Genomic DNA, 27,900 nt, shown 5'->3' with positions numbered 1-27,900 from the left:
GAGCTCGCAAATTGATTCATTAATCAAGAGCTTGAAGAACCTAGGAGCAGTGATGTTTTTATTTTTTTTCATGGGCTGCGCAATCCAGTTGAGCCCTTCTGTATCAGTGTACATGCTTTGGCTATTGAGCAAAGCACAGTGAACCTCCAGAGAGAGGCTCATTCTTCAAAAATAACTGTAATTTGTTTGTAGCTTCTCAGAAAAGAAAACATCTCTTTGGTGTTTGGTTTGATTCTTCATTTAGGAATGCTCGATGATCTGCACGTACACAAAAATAATGTTGCATTCATAAAGAGAGGTATGTTTAAGAACAAACCAGATAACTGTAGAAATAATACACATAATAATCAGTACGTGTCCTAACCTTCACTATGCTTCCACTACAGAATTTCCCACAGTTCTTGAATGCAGCAAAAAGCTCCTGGTGACGGAGAAGCGGTTGGGAGGGAGCTGCCAGCATCGTCTCATACCGTCGGTGGACAGAAAGGTGTGGAAATGACAGTCCTCTGAGCTTCTCTCAGATAACATTCTGTCATTGCGTAGTTTTTACTATGTTGTCACAATAAGACTGTTTACATAATCGGGTGGTCGCGTGTGTGCGCCCGTGTCCGCTTACATTGCAAATTAGTTAGCTTTGCGTTAGCATAGCCGCTTGCTTCGTGTGGTTTTTCTACTGTGGGAGGGCTAGCGACAGCAGGCTAGGCGTTAGCTTTCCGGTCGGCGTTTCCATGTCACCCTTAAAGCCCAGATACGAATTAAAGCAACACATATAAAAGAGTCAGACGGGCTCCTGTGGCGAGTACAGTAGTGAAATGTGAGTATCTGTAGCGGGAATTCAATAAGTGAACGCTTTTCTCCGCTTTACCCGTTTGACAGCTCCGTGTCCGCGGAGATATGGAGACGCCGGGGAGAATAGCAACCACACCGGACGCCCTGGACTTCACGGTGGAGAACGTAGAGAAGGTGAGTCTTCACATGTCAACAGCCTGTCTCACAACTATCATGCTGGTAGTTTAAAAAGCTGCTGTTTTAAGCTGCCTCACTATTAAAATGGAACTTTATTTCTAATGTTTTATATTTATATATATTTAAATGTATTTAGCAGTTTAATTTGTAATGTACGGATTTTATGGGATTAAAGTAAGCAGCTCGTATCCTTGCGATGTACAGTGGTTCTCTGGGTCTTGTGTTTTTCCTGTGAGGCACCAGGTATAGTGGTGTGTGTATGCGCGTGTTTGCACGGCCCTGTTAAGTGCCAGGTTGCTGTGATGAATTACCCTTCTGGGCGGCCAATGTCTTGGCCGTACCAAGGAGTGATGGGAGGGAGGGGGAGAGATGCTCAGTGGAGGAGCAGGATTGATGAAGGAAGATAAAGGTGAGGAAGGTGCCAGCAGAGGAACAGGAGGGGGCTTGAGGAGATTGGTGATGCGACAGAACTGATTAAAGGCAGATCAGAGGGAGCGATGCACATTCCTGCAGGGGAAATGATTTAGCATCTGGTTTCAGGCGTGACAGCTGCATGGGATTTTGTGTTTTATTTCAATTTATTTCTTTAGAAAATGAGAGCACAGAGTATGTATGTTAACCTTGAGTAAAATAGCCATGTAGTTTAGCAAAAACAAACAAACAGGAATCCATAAAATTATATTATAGTTTTATTTTTTTATGATTTCCCCCCCCCTCTAAAACTAAAATGATGTAACATAATTATTTCAGTAATAATAATGTTATATGGAATGTTTTATATGTTTTCTGGCTTTGTAAATAACATAATTATTACAAGTATAATAACATTTCAAATTTGTACTTTTTGATGGTCTAGTCTGCCTTCGCATGTACCTTTCTAACTGTGGGTCTGAGACAGCTTTACCTTCCTAAGAGTCATGGGACTGCTATTGCTATTTTTAGTTTCCATGACTCTCCATGATTTTCATACACAAAAACGTTTATAAACTGCCACACTTGTCTTTGTATTAGCAAGAGAAAAGTGGACAAGCTTTCTATGTTCTGGGTGACGAGATGTGTGCTCCATATGGCCGGAGAAAATTCTTTCACTGACATCCGTTGGAAAAGACTTGAAACCATATGACAAAAATCATGTGGCGGAGTTTCTATATCAAAAATATCTCCGTCATATCAAACCATCAAAATGGACTTATTATTATCACAGTTATTCTCCACAAATTATTTCCGCATGTTATATACATGCAGAAAACAATAGGAATAGCTGTGGAATAATCTCAGCACAGTGAATGAACGAGTGTAGCTTGGTCATAACAAACATTTGTATCGGCTTCACAAGTAAGAAAATACAACACAAATGGCTGCAACCAAACAGAGAGTACTGAACTGTGTGCTTCATCTGTTTTGCAACTTAAAATCTGTTATTTCCTGGATTTTGATTTACCCCATTGGGGCAATCAAAATAACACAACCCAATGTACATTTTTTCACCTAAATTAGGACCATTTTTTGAGTCCCTCTAGAATTTAATTACAAAATTTATCATTAATTTTTATTTATAAGAAAACCTGCAACACACTTTTTAAAAAATTTTTAGATATTATTATTGCCCTTAGGAACAATTAGAATAGCCTCTCTGCTTCACTAAACGGATGACGTTAAAGCAAAATTGTAAAAAAAACCCAAAGGGGCTCTTTTGAGGATTTTTCTTTTTACACTAGTACATTTGTTATCATTTCTCTTTCAGTGTTTGGAGTAAAATACCTTTTTAAAAATAAATAGAATCAGTATGCACTGTTACAGTGTTGTCTACATGGTGCCGGAGATGATGGTCCCTGGCCCAGAGTTTGCCTGCGTCCAACAGAAAACTCTTTGTTTAGTTTTGGGTCCTTTAAAACAAAGTCACACATTGTTGGTATCTTTGTCCATAAAGAACTGGGTTGTGTGCCGGCTTACATTTGTCACTGTACTGAAATGTGTTGCAGAGGAAATGTAGAGGTTAGTCCTGGACTGTAATGCGCTGTTGAGATTTTATAATTCAGTCCTGAGGGAGTTTCTGTACAGTTCAGCATAATGCTTGGTCTGACCTGTCCGTCATCTTGCTCAGGTATGACTGGCCGGTGGGTCACTTTGTGTCGCATTGTCTCCCAATACGTCACAGCAAGCTTTAAAAATGAGCCTCTATTAGTATCAGTGTCCATTCAGGGCTGATTGAACTTCCTACTTTTACCTCCTCTGCTACTTAGAATCAGTAGGGGAGCGTTTAACCTTTGTCTTGGAACTAAATTTGATGTTGGCAGCTTTTTGAAAGTCTCATAGTAAAAGTGGTGAACTCACAGACTGCTTTCATAATACTACCCATACTCACCTTGCTAAATGTTAATATATGATGCTTAGTACAGCTTTAAATGTGGCCTCTGTAGTCATTTTGTCTCTCTGTGATGCGTAGCAGGTCTTTGCATTTGCAAAGACCTGCAAAGACCTTAAGTGCTCATTATAAATAAATAATGAGCACTTATGGTGGGAAGGCTGGAAAAAAAAACATAAATATGGCTTTAATATCTTATAAGATGGTTCCTAAAAAGAATTTAAAGTCAATTGAAATGTTTATCAGAAGACAAGATTATTCTTTCCGTCTGTCCAGTCAGCCAAGCTTTAGAAATAAGAGTGATATGAGACATTTGTTTTGCTTTTGGGCTCAGATCTCATCACTATTGGCAACATCATGCTGCTCTTAATTTTTTCTATGTCCATGTGCTGTCAACACACACAGGAACCACGCATGTCCTGAGGCAAATAATTTCTACTTTTATTAATGAAGAAACGCTTATAGGCCTTTGATTCACACAAATATAGCACAAAGTCACATTTTTGTCACAGTCATGGCCTTAAGAGGGCAACTCCTGAAGATTGGATGAGTGGAAAACTCTTTGATTACCTGTTATCGTGTCAAGAGACCTCTTCTGAAAATTTGGATGTAATCAATAGCTTTATTGATTTGATATTGCAAAAAAAAAAATCTTCTTCCTCTCTTTTTTTAGAGTCATTTGGTGTCTGTTTGTTTACATTTGTATTCGAATAATTTGTTGACACAAAAATAGTTCATTATCTCACTTCTGGTTTGGCCCTCCTTGTACACAAAAATAGTTCATTATCTCACTTCTGGTTTGGCCCTCCTTGTGCATACGTCCTTATTCTCTATCGTTTACAGTGTGTTCTTTGAGGGTGCGCCGTTATTATGCTACGAATTTCAGTCATATTGTTAGAGGTGTTATGTGGTTATAGTAAAATCTAGAAACATTTTCTAGAAAATCATCCACTGAACAGGACCATAAAATTATACCCTCGACACATCAGAACTTCATAATCCAATCAAAAAAATCTTCTGTGCCCTATACCTACTTGGTAGCAGGTTGCTTCAACAACAATGTTCATTGGAGACTCAATTAAGGAAGCTAATTCAAAATTTCCAGGTAGTTTTTAATGTCCTTTACTGAAAAATCTGATGCTCTATAACATGTACATATCATGAGGTAGCCTTCTTTGAGGCATTTTTGCTTGTCTTCTTGATCAATGATCAATTAGTAAAAATAGGCTTCTTAAAGTCCTTTATAATTACAATACATTAATGAGCCATTTAATAATCTAACTCATACCAATGTATCCGCTATGTGTTAGTTGTGATATTTAACTGAAACTAAACAATATTTTAGATGCTGTTTTTTCAGTTTATCTTGAAATGTTTTCCTTTTTGTCTTTTAAAAAATCAATCATCTAAACTCAGTAGTGTCAGGACAGAGCTTTATACAGAAAAGAACAGAATAATAAGTCATATTAATGTTTGATATGTCTGGCGGTGTTTTTTATTTTTGTTGAAAAAGGACATTTTATAAGATTAAAGGAGTGAACTAACCAGCCCGTGTTGTGTCTTCAGTTTTCGATAATGACCCACAGAAGAGTGCACTGAGCTGTTTGAGATTAGATTCGGAGGGCTCTGCGGTCACAGAGTGGACTGCAGTAATGACTTGCTGCTTCTTTTAACTCTGAAGTAATCACATCCTCATTTAGAGAAAGGCCAGAGTGGAGCTGGACGCCTGTTCAAAGAGTGCCGTGTTGATCATCCAATGAAAGAGCCAGTAGAAGCCACCACAAATTTTATTTTTAGCTCAATTATGCCATTTTGTTTACATTAATTCAAAGAGTCTCCTGGAAAAGGACATCAAAGCCAAGTTTATATATGGGTGAGGTTTATTCTTTAAAGGGCACAAAATGGAGGTGGTTCTTCTTTTTTTTTTGTAGCACAGAGACCCTGCCAGCCATGAATAAGTTAAAGCTGCAGGCATATTATAAATGCTGCACCTGCTCTCTACTATATATGGGTACCTAGAGTGTGTCTCTTTCCACCCTTACAGATACAAGTGATACCAGGCTCTCTGCAGAAATTCAGCTTATTAACACCCAGTCTGACTTGTTCATAGTCTTGCACAGTAAGAGGAGACAGATAATTGTACAAGGTGATGGCAGACTGAGGGATTGCTATCTGATACTCTGCTTCCAGTTGGCATTGACGTTGGTTTGATGTACCTCCTTGCAGCTACAAAATGTTTTTGTCTGACTCTGATCTTGCTTGACAAAGAATCATTTTTAGTTTTTTATTGTATGTTTTTTTTTTTCCTTACTTTTTGCGAGATGTTTGGTATTGAATGCCAGAGGGCTGGGATGAAAATGAATGCAGAGTGTTGGCTTTAGGGTGGCAGCTGGATGGATGAAATGGAGATCGAAAGATCGTTGGTGGAGGATTTGATGTGACAAGACTGCAGGGGTAAAAATTCAAGATCAGAAGCTCTCAGAATGAATTTTTTCCCCCCTCCATGTTCTTTGTAAGGCAGTTTACTCTGGACTGGCCGTGTGTATTTGTGTAAGTGTGTTTGACAAAATGTGAGAGAGAAGCTGACATTTTTCAAAATCATTATTCCAGCAATGCCAGAATTAGAATCGTCTGTCTAATCAATGCCAATTAATCATCTTCTTTGTGTCCGTCTCGTACTTGCTTCTCTTTCATACATTTTTCTTCGCCTCTCCCTTTTCTTTGTCTTCGTTGCACTCAAGTGCTCAAATAACTCGAAGCTGTGCTTTAAAGAGGGCTGTTTTCAGTTCGTTGCATTCTACTCTGCTCAGGTTTTTGGGGTAATGTGTCTACTGTGTGTTTGTGTTTGTACTCCAAAGTAACCTCTCTCTCTCTGACAGTAAGGTGGACTGTTTTTCTCTGTTTCTTTTTCTTTTGCTTTGTCTTTGTTAGCTGGCTTATTTTCCCAGACACCCAACGTTTTCAGATTCTCATTGTATGATCACCTTGAGGAAGAATATTCTGGTTTCATTGGCATTAACACAGAAATTTTAAACATGATCTAATTTCCTCTCTTTTAATTCGAAAACTGACAATGATTTCTGCAACTGCTAAAATAATTGACACAATTTTGTGTTAATCACTTATTTGATATTTTAAATGCACAGACTTTAACAAAAAACAAAACAAAAAGAATAAAACACATGCAAATATTTTTGAGGAGCTTAAAGTGCAGAATAGTATTTCTCTTCAGAATCAAACTAGTTTAATGAGCTGAGATGAGTTGATTAATTAGTCAGGCAATCTGCAGAAGTGACTGTTTTTTATTTTTACATTTGTGCCGTCCTACTATTAAACAATCATTTTGATTTTTATGTTGATTTTTTGTTAAAATAAAAGAAATTACTGCAGATTTTATTTTACATAAATGACATGATTCACTGAAACTAGTTATCAAAGTTTGAGCATATTATAAATGACCATCCATATTGAGGCTGTAGGACCTGCATAATTTCAGCAGTTTTGAATCTGTTGCTCAGTAAATTCTTGATATATCATTAACTGGCCTCTGTCGTGTGTTTTATGATCTTTATTACAATAACTTAAGGATGATTCAACTCTCATTCTGGATTCATCAAACTGCTGTGTTATCTTCCTTTTTATTTCTAGGCTCTCCATCAGTTGTATTATGATCCAAATATCGAGAACAAGAATTTGGCCCAGAAATGGCTGATGCAAGCTCAAGTTTCACCTCAGGCCTGGCAGTTTTGCTGGGCCCTACTTAGCCCGGATAAGGTACATGATCCTCAAAAAGTAAATAATAATAACTATCTTACATAGAAGGAGTTGAAAGGTTTTGTTAACTTCTATGCGTTTTCTCTCACAGGTGCCTGAGATTCAGTACTTTGGGGCCAGCGCACTTCACACCAAAATCTCCAGGTACTGGTCAGACATCCCCACAGACCAGTACGAGTCCCTGAAGAGCCAGTTGTTCTCCCAGATAGCTTGCTTCTCCTCCGGCTCCAAGATGGTTCTCACCCGGCTGTGCGTGGCGCTGGCCTCTTTGGCGCTCAACACAATGCCAGAGGCCTGGCCCGGCGCCGTGGCGGAAATGGTCCGGGTGTTTCAGGAGGAGGGGGGAGGGGTGGACGGCCGGGCACGCTGCCTGGCTTTGCTGGAGCTGCTCACTGTGCTGCCCGAGGAGTTCCAGACCAGCCGCCTGCCGCAGTACCGAAAGGGACAGGTAAGGTCCGCCCGGGCCAGCTCCAGCTGTTTGCTGTTTCTGGTTTTCTGACTTATTGATGCTTCCCAGACCACTGTGTTCACAAAAGCTAAAACTAAATAAACTCTGTATTTACTGTTATGAACACGGATTTGATTATTTAAAGAAATTATAGTAGGTGGAAAAATAACATATTTGACAAAAAAAGGCAGTAAGGTTAGTATGTATTGTACACATATATATATATATTTTAGAACTAATGATTAATCAGATTTTCCTTTATGACTCAACTGTTGTAGTAATTGTCAACTAATTTAGTAATTGAATAATCATCAACTAGAGTGTCAGACTCTTAAAAATTGCCACAAAGAATAAGATATACAGGGCATTAAGCCAAAATTGAACAAAACATATTTACATTTTGCATTTAATAGAAAAGCACCTTTGTCTGTAAATATGTCTTAGCCAAAACTCCTGTAGCATAGTTTTAGCTTCTTCCAGATCAAATCCACTATAGGATTAGGAAAGAAAATGTTTGATTCAAAAAAGGAATTTAATTATTTGTTTAATTTCAAATTTTAAGGTATTTCTGACATTGTATAAAATAACCTTGAGTGGTTAAATGAAAAATCTGTAGAATGTTCACATTTTTTAAATCCAATTAATCGTCAGAATATTCTATACAATAATCGATTATTAAAGTAATCATTAGTTCCAGAGGTAGCATATATATTGCAGGTTCAGTGGAAGGAAAAGGTATGGCCAAAAAAAGGTGCACAAGCAACAGGATCACAACCAAGTATTGAGAGCAAGTACATGGACATGGCTCTCTGTTTGCTGATATTTCAATATGAAAATCCTTTCCATTCATATTATGTACCAGTAATCCGATCTTCTCAGAAACTGAATTATGCTAGACTCATCAAACTTAGCAGACATAAGCACTTGAAATGGATCGTAATTTGAAACATCTGGAACACCTCCAAGGTACATGAAGTGATGCTCAATCTGTCATTTGCTGCATGTTCAGGTCCGGGGAGCCCTGGGCCGGGAGTGGGGATCTGTCTGCCCCTTACTGCAACAACTGCTGCGGCGATCCGATAGCCCCGGGGCGGTTAAAGCCCGTGTGCTGCGCTGCCTGTCGTCATGGGTGCTGCTGGACGTGCCCCTCAACGAGAGCGAAGGACTGGTGCACGACTGCTTCAGCGCCCTGTCCGACCCAGAGCTCTTCGACACGGCAGTAGAGGCCATAGTCAACGCCATTTCTCAACCTGATTCCCAAAGGTTTGCTTGTCATTTCGTTGCCTGTTTTCGCTAAATATTGTGGTCGTAAGAAGAGAAATTACACTTGAATTATTACTGGAGTCGAATGAAGATACAATATGTGGAGGACAAAAAAAAATTGTCTGGGTCGGTACTGGGAAGTACCAGGGAGCAATGGATGGATGAAAGGAAGAAAGCGACTGGTACAGGGCAAGCTCACAGCCGAGAGGAGGAAAGCAGCATATCTCGGTTGGATGGTGTTACTATGGTTACAGATCTGGGGGAGAGATGTCATCATGCCCTGGTTGATTCAGACATGGCAGGCACCCATTACCCCTTCCCTAGAGACAGAGCGGGCAGGGGGCGGTGAGGGGGGAACTGAGCTAAGAGAAAAAGAGAGGAAGCTGTGTGAAGGCAGAAGACTGGGGGAAGGTGTGAAGCTGCCCAGGAATATACGGTTTCATTCTCCCGCCTCAGAGTGGGTGCTGCTTCTGGCTGCTGCTGCTGCTGGCCGGTCACTTTGAACACAATGGCATCTTGTCAAACAGATGGTCCGGCACATTGATGCCTCATAAGTTGCAGCCAGAATGCAGGATGACTGTCGTTGCTCTTTCGACTTGTAAAAGTTGTCAACTGTTCTTGCTCAGCAGTACAGTATGGAGCATCCACGATTAATGGAAACAGATTAATGTACTGAATGAGTTACAAGACTTTGTTTTCCCCTGCCATCTTTACAAAGGATGTCAAAGCTCATCATCTTCCATCCTCCATACTCCTGGCATTGTGTTTCATTTTCTCTCCCTATTTGGCCGCTTCTCTCTACTCTTTCCCTCGCATCTCTCACCATCAGCGCTAAGCCCTCCTTCCTGTCTCTTGTTCTCTTTCTCTGTTTAAACACATTACAGTCAACTCATTTGGGGGAATGCTATTGGTCCAGCTGCATCCTGTTGCCAGGCAACCCGTTTCCCTTGTCTCAGAGCGTTGCGGTAATTGCAGAGGGGAACAGAGGGACAAAGGGAAGGGGGGTGGGAGGGAGAAGGAGGCATTAAAGGAGGAGTCTGTATGAAACAGCTGGACGGAAGCAACAAAAGGAAATGAAGAGTTAGCGGAGGTGCGTCTGCAGCAGATGGTCTCAGAGGAATCTCTTGAATGTTATCAGTTTCTTTTTTTTTTTTTTTGAGCTGAAATTGATAAATGCAAACAGATCCATTCTGGGCTGTTCATTCCTCCTCCATACACATCAAACACTCCTTCTGCACTGAGAGTTCATGACCTCTGTCTGAAAGGCACCTTATTAAAAATAAATGATCTTTTGAGTGTGTGAATGCATGCATGCACGCACGCACACACACACACGCAATCACTCAGACAGTGAAGATGAGAGCTATTCCTGGCAACGCTCCTAAAGTTGGTCAAACACAGAGTATAGTCCAGTAGTTACACAAGTTTGGCTGTTTTAATTTTGTTTTTTATCTTGACCACATTTCAACAGAGGCTCATTCATCCTGCACTGCTGATTTAAGGATTTGCTTTATATGAGACTTATGAAGCCATATGAAAGATTTCTCAGCTCTTTAAAGGTCTGGAGTGAAATTAGTGACTTTAACATGAGAGGAGCGTTTTCATATAATTTCAATTTCTTCTTTCTTTTTAACACATTTTTTTCCTTCTCATCTTACTCTTCAATAAACAGCTGATCCTTTGTTCAATGTATTGTTTGCTGAATATTGCTGTATATATCATATTGTGAGCAGATTATAGTGTATTGTATTGTGAGATTAGTGTTTATTTAATGGAATAATTGTTAGTTGGAGTATACACTCTGAAAAGGCCATTTGCTGAGAGAACAACCTCAGAGCAATAGCTAAGCCAAAACTTCATTAGGAATTATGCTAATTTTGCATTAAATATAAATATAAATATGCTTTGGCTGCAGACAGATTCTTTTCTACAAATGATTAAGCATTCACCAAAGGAATGCTTAGCTGGCATTGCGTTTTAGGCAATAAAATGTTTATTTTCTTTTCTAAAAATGAATTGAATAATTTGTTCATTTGGATTTTTATATATATATTTAATGTTGCATAAAATGAACTTAAGTGGTTAATGAAAACTCTGCAAAATGTGCAGATTTCATTATTATTTTTTAATCTAGTTATGATAATCATCAGAATAATTAGTAAGATATTACTAAAATATTCTAATAATATGCCTCAATGCCAGTTTGTGGTTTGAATGGCTATTACACAAGCTAAGTGTTCGCTACAATGCGTTATAGCTTTCAGTTTAAATATGGAGAAGTGAACAAAAACAAAGTTGATTATGAGGAAAGGTTAATTCTTCCTGACTTTATTTCTTTTTGTCTGAATCATTCCATCCATTCATTTGTCCATCTAGGTGATTAACATCCATTCATACATGCAGGCATGGATCCACCTACTGTATTCGTCAATTGGTCCTTCAGGTTATCCGTCCTTGTTCATGTGTATCCATTGATTTATTTGTCTGTTTGTCTATCTATTGCTCTGTCCATCCATCTGTAAATCCTTTTATTTATGCATTCATCAATATGTTTGCCAATTCTCTATTCATCCGTCCATCTGGTGGCCTTTAACATTTCCATGTTCAGACCACGACTTCTGAGGAAATACTAAAGATTGACAAAAAACAATCACAAAGTATTTTGGAATTTTTGACTTTAAGGAATTCAACAATGGAAAAAACGTAGAAAATGATTTTGAGGAATATTTGGTTCTGTCTCAAGAAAATAGTTGCTGCAGCTCTCGGTATGGGCGTTCTTATGCTTTTCGACATTGTTAGTCGGTTTAAATGCTTCCAAAATCCCAACAACCTTTATGCGACATTGATAAATATTCATCAGATTTGACCAAAACCCTTATTGCCGTTCTTCTGAAAGTTGAACCACAATATCACAAACCCCCGGGGAGGCGTTATATTGCTTACACACAATCCTCTATGTGACATTCAGGGAACACATACTCTGTCCTTCATCTCCAAAAGTCTCTCCCACCCTCGCTGTCAGCGATGATGACAGGAGGAATGATGTTTAAAGATGTCATGTGCAGATGAGGAGCTGGGTGTGTGTAACTGTCAGTGTGTGTGTGATTTCTCCAGAGTGAGGGGAATTGTAAACAGCTGAGACAGCAGCTAGTAGACATGATTATTACTGACAGTGGTGTAGCTCCATGAAGAGGCTTTGAATAGATTTTCTGGTTCCCTGGTAGAAATGTGGGATCTTTTTGGTGGGTGTGCTGGATCAGAGATCAGAGGTTGGACCGACTTGGACTGAAATAAGATTAGAAAAAAATGTTTGTCTTGGGGGAACAAAATATAAATCCGTGAAGCCAACCATGAAGAGAGTGTGTTAGTTTTTAAATATTTCCTCTTTTTGCTTGCTGTGTTTTACCTGCTGTATATTAAATTATTTTAAAATAGTAGTACTGAATGGATTCAGGTCTTGACACAGAAAATATTCAGAGCTTTTGTTCATGGTTTGTAGATATGTGAACACATTACTGAAGCTGGTTCCTCGAGTGTTGGCCCTCCAGGATCAGCTGAGGGAGGCTGTGCAGAACGGAGACATGGAGACCTGCCATGGGGTCTGCCGGATCGCTGTGACTCTGGGAGAGAACCACTCTAGGTGTGTCTGTGTTTCAGCAGATGTTATGATATTGATATTAAAAAAAGTCCTTAACTGATCCTGTGATTGTGTTTCACTATGTCTAACTCCCATTTATTGCTTGCTTTGTGCCGTCGCCTCGTCTTGGTGCCTGCAGGACTCTGTTGGAGCAGGTGGATCACTGGCAGAGCTTCCTGGCTTTAGTCAACATGATCATGTTTTGTACAGGCATCCCCGGCCACTATCCAGTCAACGAGACCACTAGCTCCCTTACGCTCACCTTCTGGTACACACTACAGGTAAGAACAGCTTTGAATGATGGTATTTGAACATTTAACTACTTCTACTTTGGTCCTTCTTTTGAAATATCTTTCATTTGTCCTTTCATTTGACCTTACATGGTACGTTGGTAGTGTGGCACAAAGCTAAAACCTTTGTTAGCCAGATTGGTTCAAAACAACCACAATTTCTTAGAAATTAAATCTGTAAGCAGACGGTTCATTTGTGTGGAGAAAGATAAGTTGAATTACTTTCAGGATATAAAGTTTACAAAACACAAAACGATGTCCATTGGGAATCATGTCAAAGCAAATATATGGATATATTGACACATTATTTGTCTCAGAGTATAATAACCTTAATTTTTTGTTATAAAACACAGACAGTTTTTGAAAATCTCCACTTTTTAGTGTTATTAAGGAGTTTTCATGTTAATGAAAGGCCAAAATGCATAAAAATGTATTTGTATTCCCAGATATCTGGCTAGGACTAGGCCATAGTGCAATAAACTTTGAGCAAACTAAGATTGTTGCATTTGTTCTTTTAAATACCCTTGTCGTTTCAAACATAAAAATACCGGCTTTACTTTTTTTCTCAGGATGAAATCATGTCCTTTGAGTCAGATAAGCAGGCAGTGTACCTCCAGGTCTACAGGCCAGTGTATTTCCAGTTGGTGGATGTGCTGCTTCATAAAGCCCAGTTCCCCTCGGACCAGGAATATGCATCCTGGTCCTCGGATGAGAAGGAGCAGTTCAGGATTTACAGGTGCATATACTTGTGCTTTTTCCCCCCATTCGTATTCCTGATTCATCTCTGTCTGAAATTACTCACTGACTGGATGATTGGTCAGCAAATGACTGTCTCTCTCTCTCTCCCTAATGGACTCTAAACGCACTGGTGGCTAGGAGAGGGATGTGGGGGGCATAACCTGTCTGACACATATTTAACAGATAGGATTTCAAGACTGCAACTCGCCTGAAATGTCTGTCTGCTCTCCTCTGTCCTTTAGGGTGGACATCTCAGACACACTCATGTATGTGTATGAGATGCTGGGAGCAGAGCTGCTGAGTAACCTGTATGATAAACTAGGGAGGCTATTGACGAATACAGAGCAGCCTACATCATGGCAGGTGAGTGAGATGGATTAGCAATGTTAAAAAGAAGGAGTGTAAGCCGTTTCCTGCTGAAAGAAGTATTAGCTTTGGAAAAAAATTTGACAAAAATATGCATAATGACCCAAAGTAAAGAATATTTTTCTTTTTCTTTCCCTATAAAATGTATATTAATCTCCTTTAGCACACAGAAGCTTTGCTGTATGGCTTCCAGTCCATAGCAGAAACAATAGATGTGAACTATTCTGACGTCATCCCAGGCTTGATAGGGCTCATCCCTCGAATCAGCATCAACAATGTCCAGTTAGCCGACACGGTCATGTTCACAATAGGTAAGGCGACAGATGTCAAGACAAAAATAAATATTATTTTTTCCTGTCTGAAAAATGAATTCATTGTCTCTGTAGGCGCTCTGGCTGAATGGTTAGCGGACCACCCAGTGATGCTCAGCAGTGTCCTGCCTTTGGTTTTACAAGCATTAGGAAATCCAGACCTTTCCATATCGTCTGTTTCAACCTTAAAAAAAATCTGCAGGGAATGCAAATATGACCTGCCAGCCTACGCAACCAACATCGTAGCAGTTTCTCAGGTGAGTGGACATTTACATGCAGTTTTATTTTCTGCCTTGAAATGTTGGCCAGATGAAGTAAATGGTGTCTAGAAACTGATGACTTTCAGCTCAATTGGAGCTGACTGGTCAGTCGAAAACTGACCCACGATTTGTTGAAGTTGATAAGAAGGGCTAGTAACACATTACTAACGGGAGAAGACTCAGTTATTTGTTTTCAGTATCAGTGAATTGTTAAAAAGCGATGTAAGAAGCCTTTACGTAAAAGCATTTTCTACAACATGTCCTGTTTCATTAAGGCTGCGAGTGAGAGAGAGAGAAAAAGAGAGAGCAAGACTTCTGCAGATAACAAAGGCTAAATGCACAACAATAAAGTTGCTATGTTGTAAACTTTTGAGTTTTAAACCTCTAGGGAAATAACTCTGTAGTGTTAATCTCTGTTAGAAAATGCTAAAGAAAGTTCAAAATTTGAACTTTGTTGCAATTTTGCTTTTGCTTTACAGCAGGCGCAGACTCATGCGATATCTGATCTGATCTTCTATTGAGATTATTTGAGATCATCATGGCAGAATAATCTGCTTTATGTCATTAATGATAATCAGTCATGCTCAGAAAATTTGAATATTATTGAGAGATTTGCTCAACTCACTAAGTGAAGCACATTATATAGATTAATTACACTCACAACCAATGTTTTCAATCCTTTATTGTTAATTATGACATTTAATATTGAAATATTAAATCAGATCAATAAAAACATTTTATACAGACATGTGGTCGTGATGAAAAATAATCCATGATTAGAAGTTATTATTAAAGGTAATTTTACTCTGACCAATGAGCCTCCTCAGACCCAATCTTCTGATGTATTATGACTGTAGCTCTTTAGGTTTTTAGTCTGCCAAAATTAGTGCCAGCAGTTCAAAGTTTGACATAAAAGCTGAGATTTGTCACAATATTCTGACTGGTGCATCTGTGATTACACTACGTCTTCTTCAAAGTGTTTTTATATTCCAGAAATAACATCAGTTGAGCTTAAAAATAGTTCCAGTTGTTTTTTGTTTAAAGCAGCTTTTTGTTTCTTTCTATTGAATAATAGAGCTCTCGCTCTTTTTGTCTCTTTTTGTCTCTCTTTGTCCCTGAAGGAGGTGCTTATAAAACAGATCCACAAGGTTTGTATCTCTGTTTTTTGTGTGCATTTCACAGGCATTTAAACTTCAAATACTGTGAAAGACTCTGCTCTCTAAAACATGTTTGCAGTTTTTATTGTCAACATATTGTTGTCTGAAAGCTTATTGTTTGCATAAACGGTCTCTTCACACAGACCAGTCAGTGCATGTGGCTGATGCAGGCTCTGGGATTCCTGCTTTCCGCTCTGCCTGTGGAAGACATCTTGAGAAACCTTCATTCCCTCATCACCCCCTACATTCAGCAGCTAGAGAAGCTAGCTGATGAGACGGTCAGTTCACACCCAATCCAAAACAACACACACACACTAACACACACACACACACACACACGTTTGCACACACAGAGACACAGCATGCACAGATGGACTCTGGCCAAAAGGGACAGGCTTTGTGCCTGCGTGGTGTCACTGCAGTGGAGCGACTCGCTGCAGGACCAGATTGGGTTTGACCCTGCACCATTGGCAAGTGACTCATGTTGGATCACCAAAGACATACTTTCTCTGACTCATGCAAGCACTGAGTCTTGAATGAAATAAATGTATTAATTAAAACATTCCCAGAAACGCATTTACAGTAGGTCAGGCCTTTTTGCGTGCAATATGCAGTCGTTCAGAAATGGAATTAGAATCAACTTGAATATCTTTAGATATTAGAAACAATCATGCTGGATTGTAAAATAAGGAGCTATATGCATCTAAAATTAGTTTATTTGCCTTTTGTGTAAAAGATTTTCTTCTGAAGTCTCTTTGGGCTATAGGTGGTTTTATTTCTTTGTTCTTAATAACACGCTGTCTGATCCATCCTAACTTTCTCCCCTTCATATTGTCTTTACTGAGCTTCATGTTGTCATGACATTACGTCAGCTGAAGCAGTCAGGTGCTGTGTCTGTCTGGAGCCGGACAAATACTGGCACCTAGTGGGGAGACCTTCGGCTTCCATTACGTCAAGGGTAAAAGAGCACAACGTCTGAAGGCGTTGACCTAAAAAGGAAAACGATTGATTCACTTGGATGAGTCACCAAGCTCAATAAGATCACATAATTCTAATTTCCTAGACAGACCGTCATACAGCGAGGCATTAGAAAAATACTAGGAGGTGTTATAGTCAGTGGGTGTGGCAGCTGTGTTGTTATTCTGATTGTTGGCTGTGTTACGTCTCCATGGAGACACTGATTTAGCCCTGTTCAAGCTGTGATTGTTCGGCAGTCTGTTAGAAATAGGCCGACACGTAAAGCTCAAGGTCTGTTATTTGACCCTGCTGCTTTACAGTTTTATTTTGGCTCATAAGATTTTATTTTTATGGATTCTAACCGTATGACTCTCTAATCCCATCATGCATCTGAACAGCCACATAGGTTAGGAGATGTACTCCAAGTTTTGTTTGCTGCTCAGTCTGTTGAACGTTGGCAGAATATGTGACAGTTTATTCTACAAACTGAACATTTTTAGCATCAAGTGCACTTAAATATGAACCGTCTCCGTATTAAAATGAGCATTTATTGACTGCGTTGTTTTAATGTTTTATTGCTGACAAGCTGCCGAGCTGCACACACAAGTTGCTGTGATGATGCCCAGACTGAGTGTCCACAGAGGAAATTTCATAGATCAGAGCTTGATCACAGATGTTAACACACTGAAAAGAAAATGTGGCAGCTGTGTTGCTTGTCTTTCAACAGAGCCATGGTGGACACAGAGCCTCCTCCTTCTTCTTTCCTCTAACTTTTCAAAAACACTGAACTGTGGGACGATAAGTTACTTTTTAACTTTTAACATAAAATGTGTTTTTTTCTCATTTTATGTTGTACCAATTTGCTCTTCTTCATTTTTAAATAAAAGCATGAACACTATAACGCTGACTGATTTACATAGGATTTAATTAAAAAAATAATAATTTAAGGTGCTAATTTCTTAAAGCTGAATTATATAAATGTAATTATTCCATTCTTCCTCTTAGCAAAATGTTTCTTTATATTGTAAAAACAGATAACTCTTATTCCTACAATCTTTTTCACTGACACTGGAACGAGTGCAAGAAAAATCTTTGTTGGCGTTAAATTGTCTTTCTCTTCTGTCTTTTTTTCCCTCTAGCCTAATCCCTCCAATAAGCTGGCAATCATTCACATCCTGGGGCTGCTGTCCAACCTGTTCACTACGCTCGACATCAGCAAGCAGGACGATGAGTCGGCTGACGGCTCTGCGCCACCTGTCAAAGCAACCCCACCTCCTCCAGGACCAAATCCGGTCTGTCACTGCATACCATGACCAGACTCATAGTTAGTGATGGGTAGTTTAGGAGGACAGTCACTGACAAACTGAGTGTAAAGATGGCTGATGACATAGTGAATGCATCACTCAAAGGTGCATGACAGTATTGGAGATTTAAAAGCCACATAACTCTTGGTACAATGTGACTTTCTTTCCCTAAAACATCAACTTCAGTCATTGTAATTCTGCTGCTGACCTGTTTAGTACAAATGTTAGAGGCTGTTTTCCTGTTAGTTACCATTTTTCTTTACTTTTTCAGTGATTGTGTTCTCTCCACATTGTTTCCTGTGTTTTTAGGTGGTGGTCGTCTTGCAGCAGGTTTTTGCCCTCATACAAAAGGTTCTGAGCAAATGGCTGAATGACTCGCAGGTCGTGGAGGTACGTCGACACGCCGAGCCAAATCCAGTCACCTCTCTGTGTCTGCGGCCCACACATCTCAGTCTTCGATGTTTCACAGGCGGTGTGTGCCATCTTCGAGAAATCTGTGAAGACCCTCCTGCACGACTTTGCCCCCATGGTGTCTCAGCTAAGCGAGATGCTTGGCCAGATGTACAGTACAATTCCCCAAGCATCAGCCCTTGACCTGACACGACAGGTATTCAGTTGACTCAAAGACAAAAAGCACAAACTTCCAGTCGCATCAAGAGAGTTTAGAAAAGAAATTGTGAGCCAAAAAGCTGCCCACTAGTGAAAAATTATTTCGTTTGTAAAACATCTTGAGTGTGATTCATAACTACAAATGAAATTGTTGTTATGCGTTAAGTGTTGTAAAAATCGTTCTGATTGATGTTCATCAAAGAGGTCAAAAAGTGGAATATTTAGTACAACTAATTTCATTTGACATTTGTCTTCTTCTGAGTAAGAAATGGCTCACATTAGTCACACAGCATTGGCAGCTATTTTTGTTGGTATGAGACCTATTGTTACGTTTAAAGATTAAGGCAATGGATATGTCAGATTTAATTCTAGTATGTCTATTAAAGCTTGTGGGTGCTTCGTCTCAGTGGACAATGGGCATTTGGAGCAAAATAATAACTTCGAGAACTAAAATTCTGGAAGATTTTGTACAACTGCGGTTCAGAAGAGCATACTGGTCACAGGTCCAGCAGTTGTGTTAAGCATAGCAGAAGTGAACAGAAGAAGCTGAAAGTCTCAATGTTCTTCAATTAATCAGTCCGTTTCACTCCTATGTAGCTTTTAAGAGAACACCATTTGCTGCTCATTCCCTTTGTCATGCATCATAAGATTTTGCTTTTGTTCTTGGACTAAAATAAAAAAAAAAAATCCATAGATTCCTGCTTCAGACTCTAACTGGAAACCTTTATCAGTAAATTTATTGATACGTAAAAGGTGGGTGTGAAAGTGATCTGGATGGTTTAATGTGTGGAAACCTGCAGCCTTACATTTTTTGTTTTGGCTGCCGTCTGACTTGCTGAATTGCTCATTTCAGATGGTGCATATCTTCGCCAGCGAGACAGACCACTTCCCACCAATCAAGGCTCTGTTTGAGCTGGTTACCTCGGTAACACTGTCCGTCTTCCAGCAAGGTAGGGGTCCAGCAGCGGTGGGAGGTTCAAGACTCTTAAACAGTTTCTGTTCAGGTGAAGGATGGATGTTCAGATCAGGACAAATTTATTAATAAAACATAAATTTGTTTGTGTTTGTCATAAGAGAAATTTCTCATTAAAGTTATCCGTATTCAAAATATGGTAACAAAAGTTGGACTTTTTAATGTTTGCCTTGAGGAACTGCAGTGTTTTCTGTCCTCTTGGTGTTTTTAGTGATAATCAGTATGATTTGTTTAAGTGGGTGATGTCTTAAAGTTGCTAATGTCTGAAAGCAGAGGAACTAGGAGGCCATTTAAATTTAGCCAAAGCATAAATAATCAACATTCATCTGCCAGAAATGCCTGACTCGTCACTACATTACAGACTGCAAACATAAACCTTATCAGCTTTTCACTCTTTCAAAATGTGGTGTTTGATTCCATTAAAAAGAAAACATATTGTCTGTTTTAGTCGATGAATCTCCTCACACACATAAATGTCAGTAGACTTAACTTTTTTTGTCACTTACTCAAAAGCCAGCCTACTGTTCACCGTTGGCTCATGGGTGTAAATGTAGAACCAGAAAGATATTCAGCGGCCATATGTTTTGCATCAATGTGTCCATGCCTTTCCCAGCTTTAATAGATTTTCTGCAATTTGGGACAACATAATTGAAATTACTAATAGCAGCCAAACTAAACATCATTAAGGAAAAAAGTGCAAACATCCCTCGCAGCAACTTTCGAGCACGACTTTTCCTCTACCTGTGAGCATTAAATTCAAGCCTACAAGGAAGATTTCATCAATGCAGACCTTTTTTTGCCCTTACTGTTGTGTAAATCATTTTTCGACTTATGATTTGCTGTAAACACATGAAGTCAACATGTTATCACGTTTTCTGTTTGTCTAATCTCTGCTTAATTTTGCATTTGTCATTTATTTTTATATTTACAGATTGATTAAGGCCAGGTCTTTCAAATGCTTTTGTGTTTTTTATTTTTATTTTTAATGAATGTCATTTAGGGATCAAGAGGTTGATCCTTTTTTTCTTTTTCTAAAATTTTCTGGACTATTTGTATCAGGTGTGGCTGGCGCCTCTGCTCTGTGTAGTCCCTTTTCTCCCCTGTTCTCTTGCTTTCACTGGTTAAGTAATGGCTGCCTCTCCTGCATTTTAAGTGATTTTTTTTGTTTTGTTTTTGTTTTACCCTCTGAGCAGGTTCCTGCAGTACACAATAATATTAAAACAGAGTGCAGTCCCAGAGCAGGGGGCCAGTGGCTTATTCAGCAGGCCAGCAGGGAACATGTCCGCTGCCACGCCTGTTCTTGGACAAGAGGCTCTCTGAATAAGCCCTGTGCAAAAATCTTCTAAATCACTGACATGCCAGGAAAAGATGTTGAAAATTCCTACAGTACATTCATTTTTTTTTGCAGCTACATCATTTCACATTGAAGAATTTAGAACTCCTAATTTTATTGCCTTTCATGGAACAAATCCACTCAAATAGCAAAAAAGCCATTTTTATGGAAGTTTTCAGAGTGAGCTTATGTCACTGCATTAACATATCAAATTTTAGGCCTCTTCAACATCTCTTCCAGGGTACCAATAATTATGGAGGGTGCTGTATCATCTCTAAAGTTTGTGTGATGTGAATGAGGGCTGAAATTAGGAATTTTTGGCTCAAGAAGATTTTTTCCTAATGTAAATTGTAATTTTTTTAAATGACACACATCAAAGTCTGGTAGTTTGTGTCCAACACCATGGAGGTAATAGCAGATTTGAGTGTTTTATTGAATAGAGGGCAGAAGGTTCAGTTTAAAAGCCAAAGGGATCTTTGGAGGAAATGTGTTGCTTTTAATTTGATCACAATGCTGCTGCTGCTGCTGGTGCATTATGGGAAGGAGGGTGTGTCCAGGTTCGGTATCCCTTCTTCCTTGTCCTGACGCTGTAACAGAGGTGCCTTCTGGGTTCCCACTCCAAACCCACCTTTGCTTCTTAGGTTTCTTCCTTTTCTCTCGTTACTTCTTCTCTTTTGGTTTCCCTCCAAGCAGACCCATGTGTTTGTCTTCTGCCTGTTATTTGTTTTTGGTTGGTCTCTTCTTCCAAGACTCTGCCAAAGCTTCATATGCCCCCCCCACCCCCTCCTATCGCCCCCTCTGTTCCTTACTCACATGTAAATTATTTCAATGAAATATTTTTTGGTTCTTTTTTTTATTTCCACATGACTGTTGAATCTATTAAGTTGCTGTTTGTATATTATTCTTATTCTCTCTTATGATTTCTTAAGTTTCATCTTTATTATATTATAGGACCCAGGGATCATCCTGATATTGTTGATTCATTTATGCAACTCCAAGCTCAGGTGTGTTTTTTGGTTTCTTATTTCATTCACTTTGGGTTTCTCTCCCTTTCTTTCCTTCTCTCTCTCACTTCTAGCTGTTTTTCTTTCTTCCTCTCTTCCTCTCTGTAGCTCTCGCTGTGTTTTGTTACTGGGCCTTAAGGTGTCTCATCACAAAGGCGAGGCAGTGGAATGAAACACCCGAGGGAACTGTTCGCAAAAGGGACATTTGTCTCTCCTCGAATCCTTTTAGACTCGGAACAGTCGCCTCACCACTCAAACACAAATCTCTGTTCATGTTGAGAGTGAGCTTTACCTGCAGAAACTACTAATGGATGCAGGTTGCTCTCTTAGTCTGTATACGTTGCTTTAGATTGTGATGGTTTAAGCTAGATGTAAAATACAAGTGTTTTTCAGTAAACTGAAATATAATGGATTCAGTTCAAAAATTTAATTCTGTGTGGATACATAGATTTAAACACACAGAGTTTTTTTATTTCTGTTAATTTTGCCGATAAATTGCAATGGCTGCGATGAACAAAATTCAGTTTCTCACAAAAATCTGAGTAATACAAACAACAGTTTGAAACTTTGGACCTAAAATGTCCAGAATGCATTCAGTTAAAAGACACATGTTGGTAAAATTGAAAGATTACTTTAGTCTACATTAATTTTCTCGGGGTGTGAATAATTTATTGCTCAACTGAATGTTTGTGTGGAGGATCCAAGCTAAGGAATTATGAGCTTTATTTCACCAGACTTCCACTTGTCTTCCCATGAAAATGCTGACCAAGGTGTGAACAAGCACCTTCCTCAGCAGCAACCTGCTGTAGCTTGTCCATCTTATGGAGAATGTCAGTAGCTGTCTGCTTGACAACTGTCTACTTAGCTTCTCCATTTTTTTAATTATTATTATCTTATATAGAAATATTTCATAATTAAAGCTCATTTTTGTTGTTTTTCTTTCTTTGTACATTTTCCAAGAAACTGAATTTTGGGTTTTCATTAGCTGCAAGGCCAATGACCAAACTTAACAGAAATAAACGCTAGAAATATCTGACTTATTGAGGAATTATTCAAAATAACGTGAGGTAAACTTATACAAATTTAATAACTGAAATTAATTATCTTCCCAGTTAAATACTAATTTATTGGTCGCATCATGGTACTGACATAAAAATATGTGTTTTCCTTGACTGGAAACTTTTCCAAAACTGTTAAATGTGTGTTTATGTAAGCAAAGGACACTTAATTCAGCCTCTTTCAGCCAGCTGACCATCAGTGTTAAGCAACAGGTGGGGTAGGGGCAGCTCTACATTATTCTGTCCTTTCAGAATAAAGTTTTTGCCTGAAACATTTAAAGGTCTTTGAACAGTAAGATGTGGTACGACTGAAAAGTTGACTGCATTTTTAAATAATTCAGAATTTAGAAATCCTTTCGTTACATTCCTTGAATAAAATTAGACAAATATTTAGCATGAAAAATATGCGATTTAAAACAGCCAATCTGGATTGTTACACGTTAGGTTTTTAAAGACATCAAGTCGTATTTCATAGTCCTGGTGACTGGATAGTCTCTGAGCCCAGTCCTCCTCAGTCATTCCAGCCCAGAGCCAATCAACGCCTAAATGAATTAATATTCAGCTAATATTAATCTGCTCCAACAAATTGGCTGATGGCTCTCTCGTTTTTATATTTTGTCTTTTGTCTTCATTCTTCCTTTGTTTTCTATCTTTGGATAGATCTGACCTTTTCTCCCTCTCCCTCTCTCCCTCTCTCCTCTCCTCCATCCTGAATAAGTTCATTATTATGAGATGAGTTGTCTTTCTCTTTATCTGCACATGTTAATTACTTATTACACACTTCTGTTGCATATTCTGTCCAGTCAACCAAAAACAAGGAAGATGCAATTGAGTTTGAAGAATCAAAGCCAAATCCCACCATTGCCTTTAGTTTTGACTTAAGTTTCAAATGATTTCAAAGTTTGATTTTTTGCAATTTGTTTGTTATATCTGCATCAGTTCTGCATTGGAGGATCTCTGGATGAGTTTGGATAAATTTCTTCCCAAACAGATGGAGAGAGCACTGTAGCCTGGTAGGCAGATCTGGTCCTCTGTTGCCATCAGATCCGGCTACCAGGCTTGGCGGGTGTTGTTTGTTAGCTGTACTTTTGAAGGAGCTTATGCAGTGGAATGTAGTGAAGCAGTAGCGAACGGGTTGGCCCCGCAGAAACATAATGTGAACTGCTTTTATCTGCCTCGCAGGCCCTCAAACGGAAGCCCGACTTGTTCTTGTCAGAGAGTCTTGACGTGAAAGCGGTGTTCCACTGTGGTAAGTGAGCGCGAGTCTCTCACAGGCAGCGCCTGCCCCGGTGCAGAGATGTGCTTGGCTTTCCAGCCAGCCGTGATCCTGTCAGTACAAACTGTTTGCATTTGACATCAGTCCTCAGCGGCTCCTGTCTCCTCTCTCCCAACTTCAGGAATCCTGTCACTCAAATTTCCCGAGGCCCCGACGGTCAAGTCGACATGTCTGTTCTTTGTAAGCACGCGGACACACACATGCTGCAGGAACAGAAAACTATTGCAAATGCCTAAAATTTGACGACTGTTTGGTTCTGCTAGACTGAACTGCTGCCGCACTGCTCGGACGTGCCTCCGTTAGCCAGGGTGGTGCAGGAGGACGGCAAGCTGTTGGTCCAAGCTGTGCTGGAGGTGAGAAGCTGCATTACTTCTCACTTTAATTATACAGCATCGGGCTGTTGTATCTCTGTTAGCAATGATGGAAAATAATGCATATTTTTGTTTTCTCTTTTAAATGGTTATGAAATAAATATTCAGAAAGTAGGGTGCGTATTTGACTAGGGCTAAAATGATTCATCATGAAGAGTTGATTACTGAAATGACAAAAGATAATTTAGTCACCGAATAAGCGTTAACTGGAGTATAATGACTTTTAAAAAATGCCATTTAAAGAAACAGCACAATTCTTAGAGGTAATTAAGCTAAAAACTGTACAAAAAATGTATGTCTTTACATATGTTGTATCCAGAGCTAATTTTATATAAAACAGGCTTAAGTGCTTAAATTAAAAATCTGCAGAATGTGCCAATTTTGTATCCAAATAATTGATACTTTAATCAATTACTGATTGACATGTTGGTACGTCCAGAGTAGTGAAGTATTTCCTTGTTTCTCTGAAGGGCATCGGGGGCGGAGCATCCCGGAGTCTGATGGACCAGTTTGCTGAAGTGTTGTTCAGCCTGAACAAGCACTGCTTCTCGCTGCTCGCCGTGTGGCTGAAAGAAGCACTGCAGCCTCCGGGCTTCCCGTCGTCACGCATCACCACTGAGCAAAAGGACAACTTCTCCCAGCAGATCCTCAGGTATCAAACCTGAAAGGTTATTTACACGATTATGAGATGAAGTCCAAGGGTCAGGCAGCATTGTAAATTACCTACGCCCAGTGATTTGTTCTTTTCTCTGTCTCTCTCTCTCTCTTTTGCAACGCAGAGAGCGAGTAAACAAGAGAAGAGTGAAGGACATAGTGAAAGAGTTTACACTGCTGTGCAGAGGTCTGCACGGCACAGAGTACGCTGCTGAATACTGAAGCACTGCCTCTCGAGCTCCCAGCTAATCGTAACCTTCGTCCTCAGTGCAAATACCCAGATGCCACAGCAACAAAGTTCTCTCCAAGCCCATAAAGAAATCGAGAAACGATTGTAACGATAATCCATCCAGCCCCAAGACAAAGACACGGAGCCCCGTTCCAGCACAGAGCTGCCGTTGGATCAGCGGACAAAACTCCAGTTCCCAGCAGGCCTCAGAGAGAGCCTCCTCCTTGCTGCATTGATTCTTTCACTGTTAAAAGATTGATTGCCTCTTCCTCCTCTCTTTTCTCCTTTTTAAAGGTCATTTCATTGGAAGGATTTTGAGCAGCACACCCAGCATGCTGCCTAACGCCGCCTCCTGTCTCTGGCTTGTTCTGCCTTTCTAGATCTTCCTGTGGTTCCCTAGGTTTGTTTCCTGGTAATTAGCATCTATATGAAATGGTAGTGGTATCGTACGTAGCTACTTGACATTATTTTTCAAAGTAAACCAAGGTAATTATATAAATGTATATGTAAATACAAATAGGTGGTTTCAGTCCTGCTGCTGCTGCTGCTAAGGGGATACAAAGGAGCATTGTTCAGGGGTGTGGGATGGGGAGGGGGGTTCTGCAGGAAGTTAACCCAATATTTGCTCCAGCTCATGCCTCACCCTGTGATCTCTGCGTTTGTCAAATTATATTAATTGTTTTGTGATCTGTTTTTTTTTTATCTATTTCTTTTATTAAAAGGCCTTTTCTGGGGTGTCAGTAGGGAAGGTAGACTGAAAACCACAATACTTGGATTTTATACAGTCAAAGAATTCATCAAGCCCTCTTTATTAGGGGCTGTACCTCATGTTCGTGTCATCCTACCCAGTCCTACTGCAGTCTCGCTCTTTACCGCGAGGTAAAGCAGGACTGCTGAGAACAATGGCAGGAGGGAAGCCGGATCCCGGTAACCAGTGCCATGATGGAAGCTGCTAAGAAGGAAACTAGGCATTTCTGAAAGTAGTCACTGTAATTGTGCAAAAATATTAATCCGAGTTGTGCATATTAACAGTTACTGCTGAACACTTGCGTAATTGAGTGTGCGGGTGTGATCGTTTCTGTATGTACGAGAGGTTTGCACATATGTATCCTTTCCCCCCCCCCTTTCTCCACTTGTTCTGTGCACTTATATTGGACCTATGGTACAAATGCATTGTTTTCTTTCGTCTGGTATTCAGAAAGCTCTTTTTGTCCTTCAAGCCACGCTCACTCAGGCAACTCTTTTCAGAAAGACTGACCTGGACCATCTAACACTCCTTGAACTCTCATCGCCTCGTCAAACCAGACTCGTCCGTCTATGTCATTCTCACCGAGCACTTCTATTAACAAACACTTGCGATCAAGCTACCCAGAATCCTCTGGGTCACTGCCGTGGAGAGGTTCGGGAAGGTGTCAGAGAGAGGCGAGCGCCGCGATGTAACGTCGCCCGATGGAGAGAGTTTCCTCACGCCGACATTCTGTGCTCATCCTTTACGCCTGTGACGCTACGGCTGTAAATTAAAACTGTCTTTGTGAATCAGCAGCACTCGGCATCTAAACGTACCTTGTGATCTCTGATAAAACTTTTATCTCAGTATAATCCTTCTGTCTTATCCGAGGTGCCTGCAGACATGTAGCATGTATGTGTTTCGGGGTGGAAGGGGGTTTTTGGGGAGGAGGCAACAGTGGATGAAGACAGAGACCCAAGACAGGAATCACTTTTGATCCAAGCCGCTTCGCTTCAGTCTAATTAGTACAATGAACGTCTTGCTGTTCAACACTGATCCCTGGTTTGCTTTATTCTCTTGGTCTAAAGTGAGAGAAGGAGCGGTGTCTACCGCAGTGTAGAGTTGTGGGCGGATGAGGGGTGGAAGGAATTAAATGTACAGTGGTCTTTTTGTACCTTGGCTTTAATTTATTAAATATATCTGAGACTGCAGCTATTGACGTCTAACGGTTGTGGGTGTTTTTATTTTTCTCCTATCAGCACTTCTGTCAAAGATGTTCTGGTCTTTTCAGAAGCTGGCTCAGATTTAAGAACATTATTTTGCATGAGGACAAATATCCAATCCCTTAGGTGTATAAGATCACACCAACTTCATTCACTTAAAAAAAATGTCATCCTGAGAATAACCAGTTTCTAAACATCCCTAAATCCTGAGGTGATTTATCAATGAGATACTTTGAGAGTGGGTTTTGTTTCTAACAAATGCCCACTGATATTTCAAACACTTTTTTTGATGCAAAGTTATTGCTTTATTATTTGTGGCTCTGATAGATCAAGTGAAATTCTTTGGCAAAACCATAACATTTATAATGCAGGGCAGCGACAAACCCTTTCATAAGGAATTAGCAGCAGACATTCAGCCCTCCCTGCAAACCTGTCAAAGTCTTCTGGACAACAATTTTCAGCAGAAGTAGCAGATGATGCAGCAGGTCTGCAGGAAGCATCGTTGGAAATTGAAAAGTATTTTAATGCAACACATCAACCTGACCAAATGGCATTTATAACAACTTGGCTTGGAAAGAAAAATCTTTGGTAATTAAATGTTGTCCAT

The 27,900-nt window shown here is 39.7% G+C and overlaps 1 protein-coding gene across 3 annotated transcripts; it reads left to right on the top strand.

Annotated features, from left to right (window-relative positions):
* The first annotated feature begins 419 nt into the window (after window positions 1–419).
* LOC129374579 (importin-13-like) lies at window positions 420–27,281 on the top strand. Of its 3 annotated transcripts, XM_055053051.1 has the most exons (24): window positions 420–487; window positions 877–963; window positions 6,980–7,105; window positions 7,197–7,553; window positions 8,563–8,816; window positions 12,316–12,456; window positions 12,593–12,734; window positions 13,313–13,479; window positions 13,724–13,844; window positions 14,011–14,158; window positions 14,234–14,415; window positions 15,540–15,566; window positions 15,719–15,853; window positions 17,672–17,824; window positions 18,146–18,226; window positions 18,306–18,443; window positions 19,299–19,395; window positions 21,703–21,755; window positions 23,996–24,062; window positions 24,211–24,269; window positions 24,353–24,442; window positions 24,931–25,112; window positions 25,240–25,301; window positions 25,383–27,281. In XM_055053051.1, exons 2-24 carry the CDS (start codon window positions 895–897, stop codon window positions 25,577–25,579), a joined length of 3,048 nt encoding a protein of 1,015 aa, XP_054909026.1. In that variant the 5' UTR covers window positions 420–487; window positions 877–894; the 3' UTR covers window positions 25,580–27,281. The 3 variants fall into 3 exon arrangements, 2 of the variants coding, with proteins under 2 accessions (XP_054909026.1, XP_054909035.1); XM_055053060.1 differs by having other exon boundaries at window positions 25,240–25,498; XR_008607522.1 differs by lacking the exons at window positions 21,703–21,755; window positions 24,931–25,112; window positions 25,240–25,301; window positions 25,383–27,281 and having other exon boundaries at window positions 24,353–24,403.
* Window positions 27,282–27,900: the final 619 nt, after the last annotated feature.

This window comes from Poeciliopsis prolifica, unplaced genomic scaffold, assembly GCF_027474105.1.
Source record: "Poeciliopsis prolifica strain line A6 unplaced genomic scaffold, Auburn_PproV2 SCAFFOLD002, whole genome shotgun sequence".
NCBI classification, from domain to species: Eukaryota; Metazoa; Chordata; class Actinopteri; order Cyprinodontiformes; family Poeciliidae; genus Poeciliopsis; species Poeciliopsis prolifica.
This window is presented reverse-complemented; position numbering and strand designations above follow the sequence as displayed.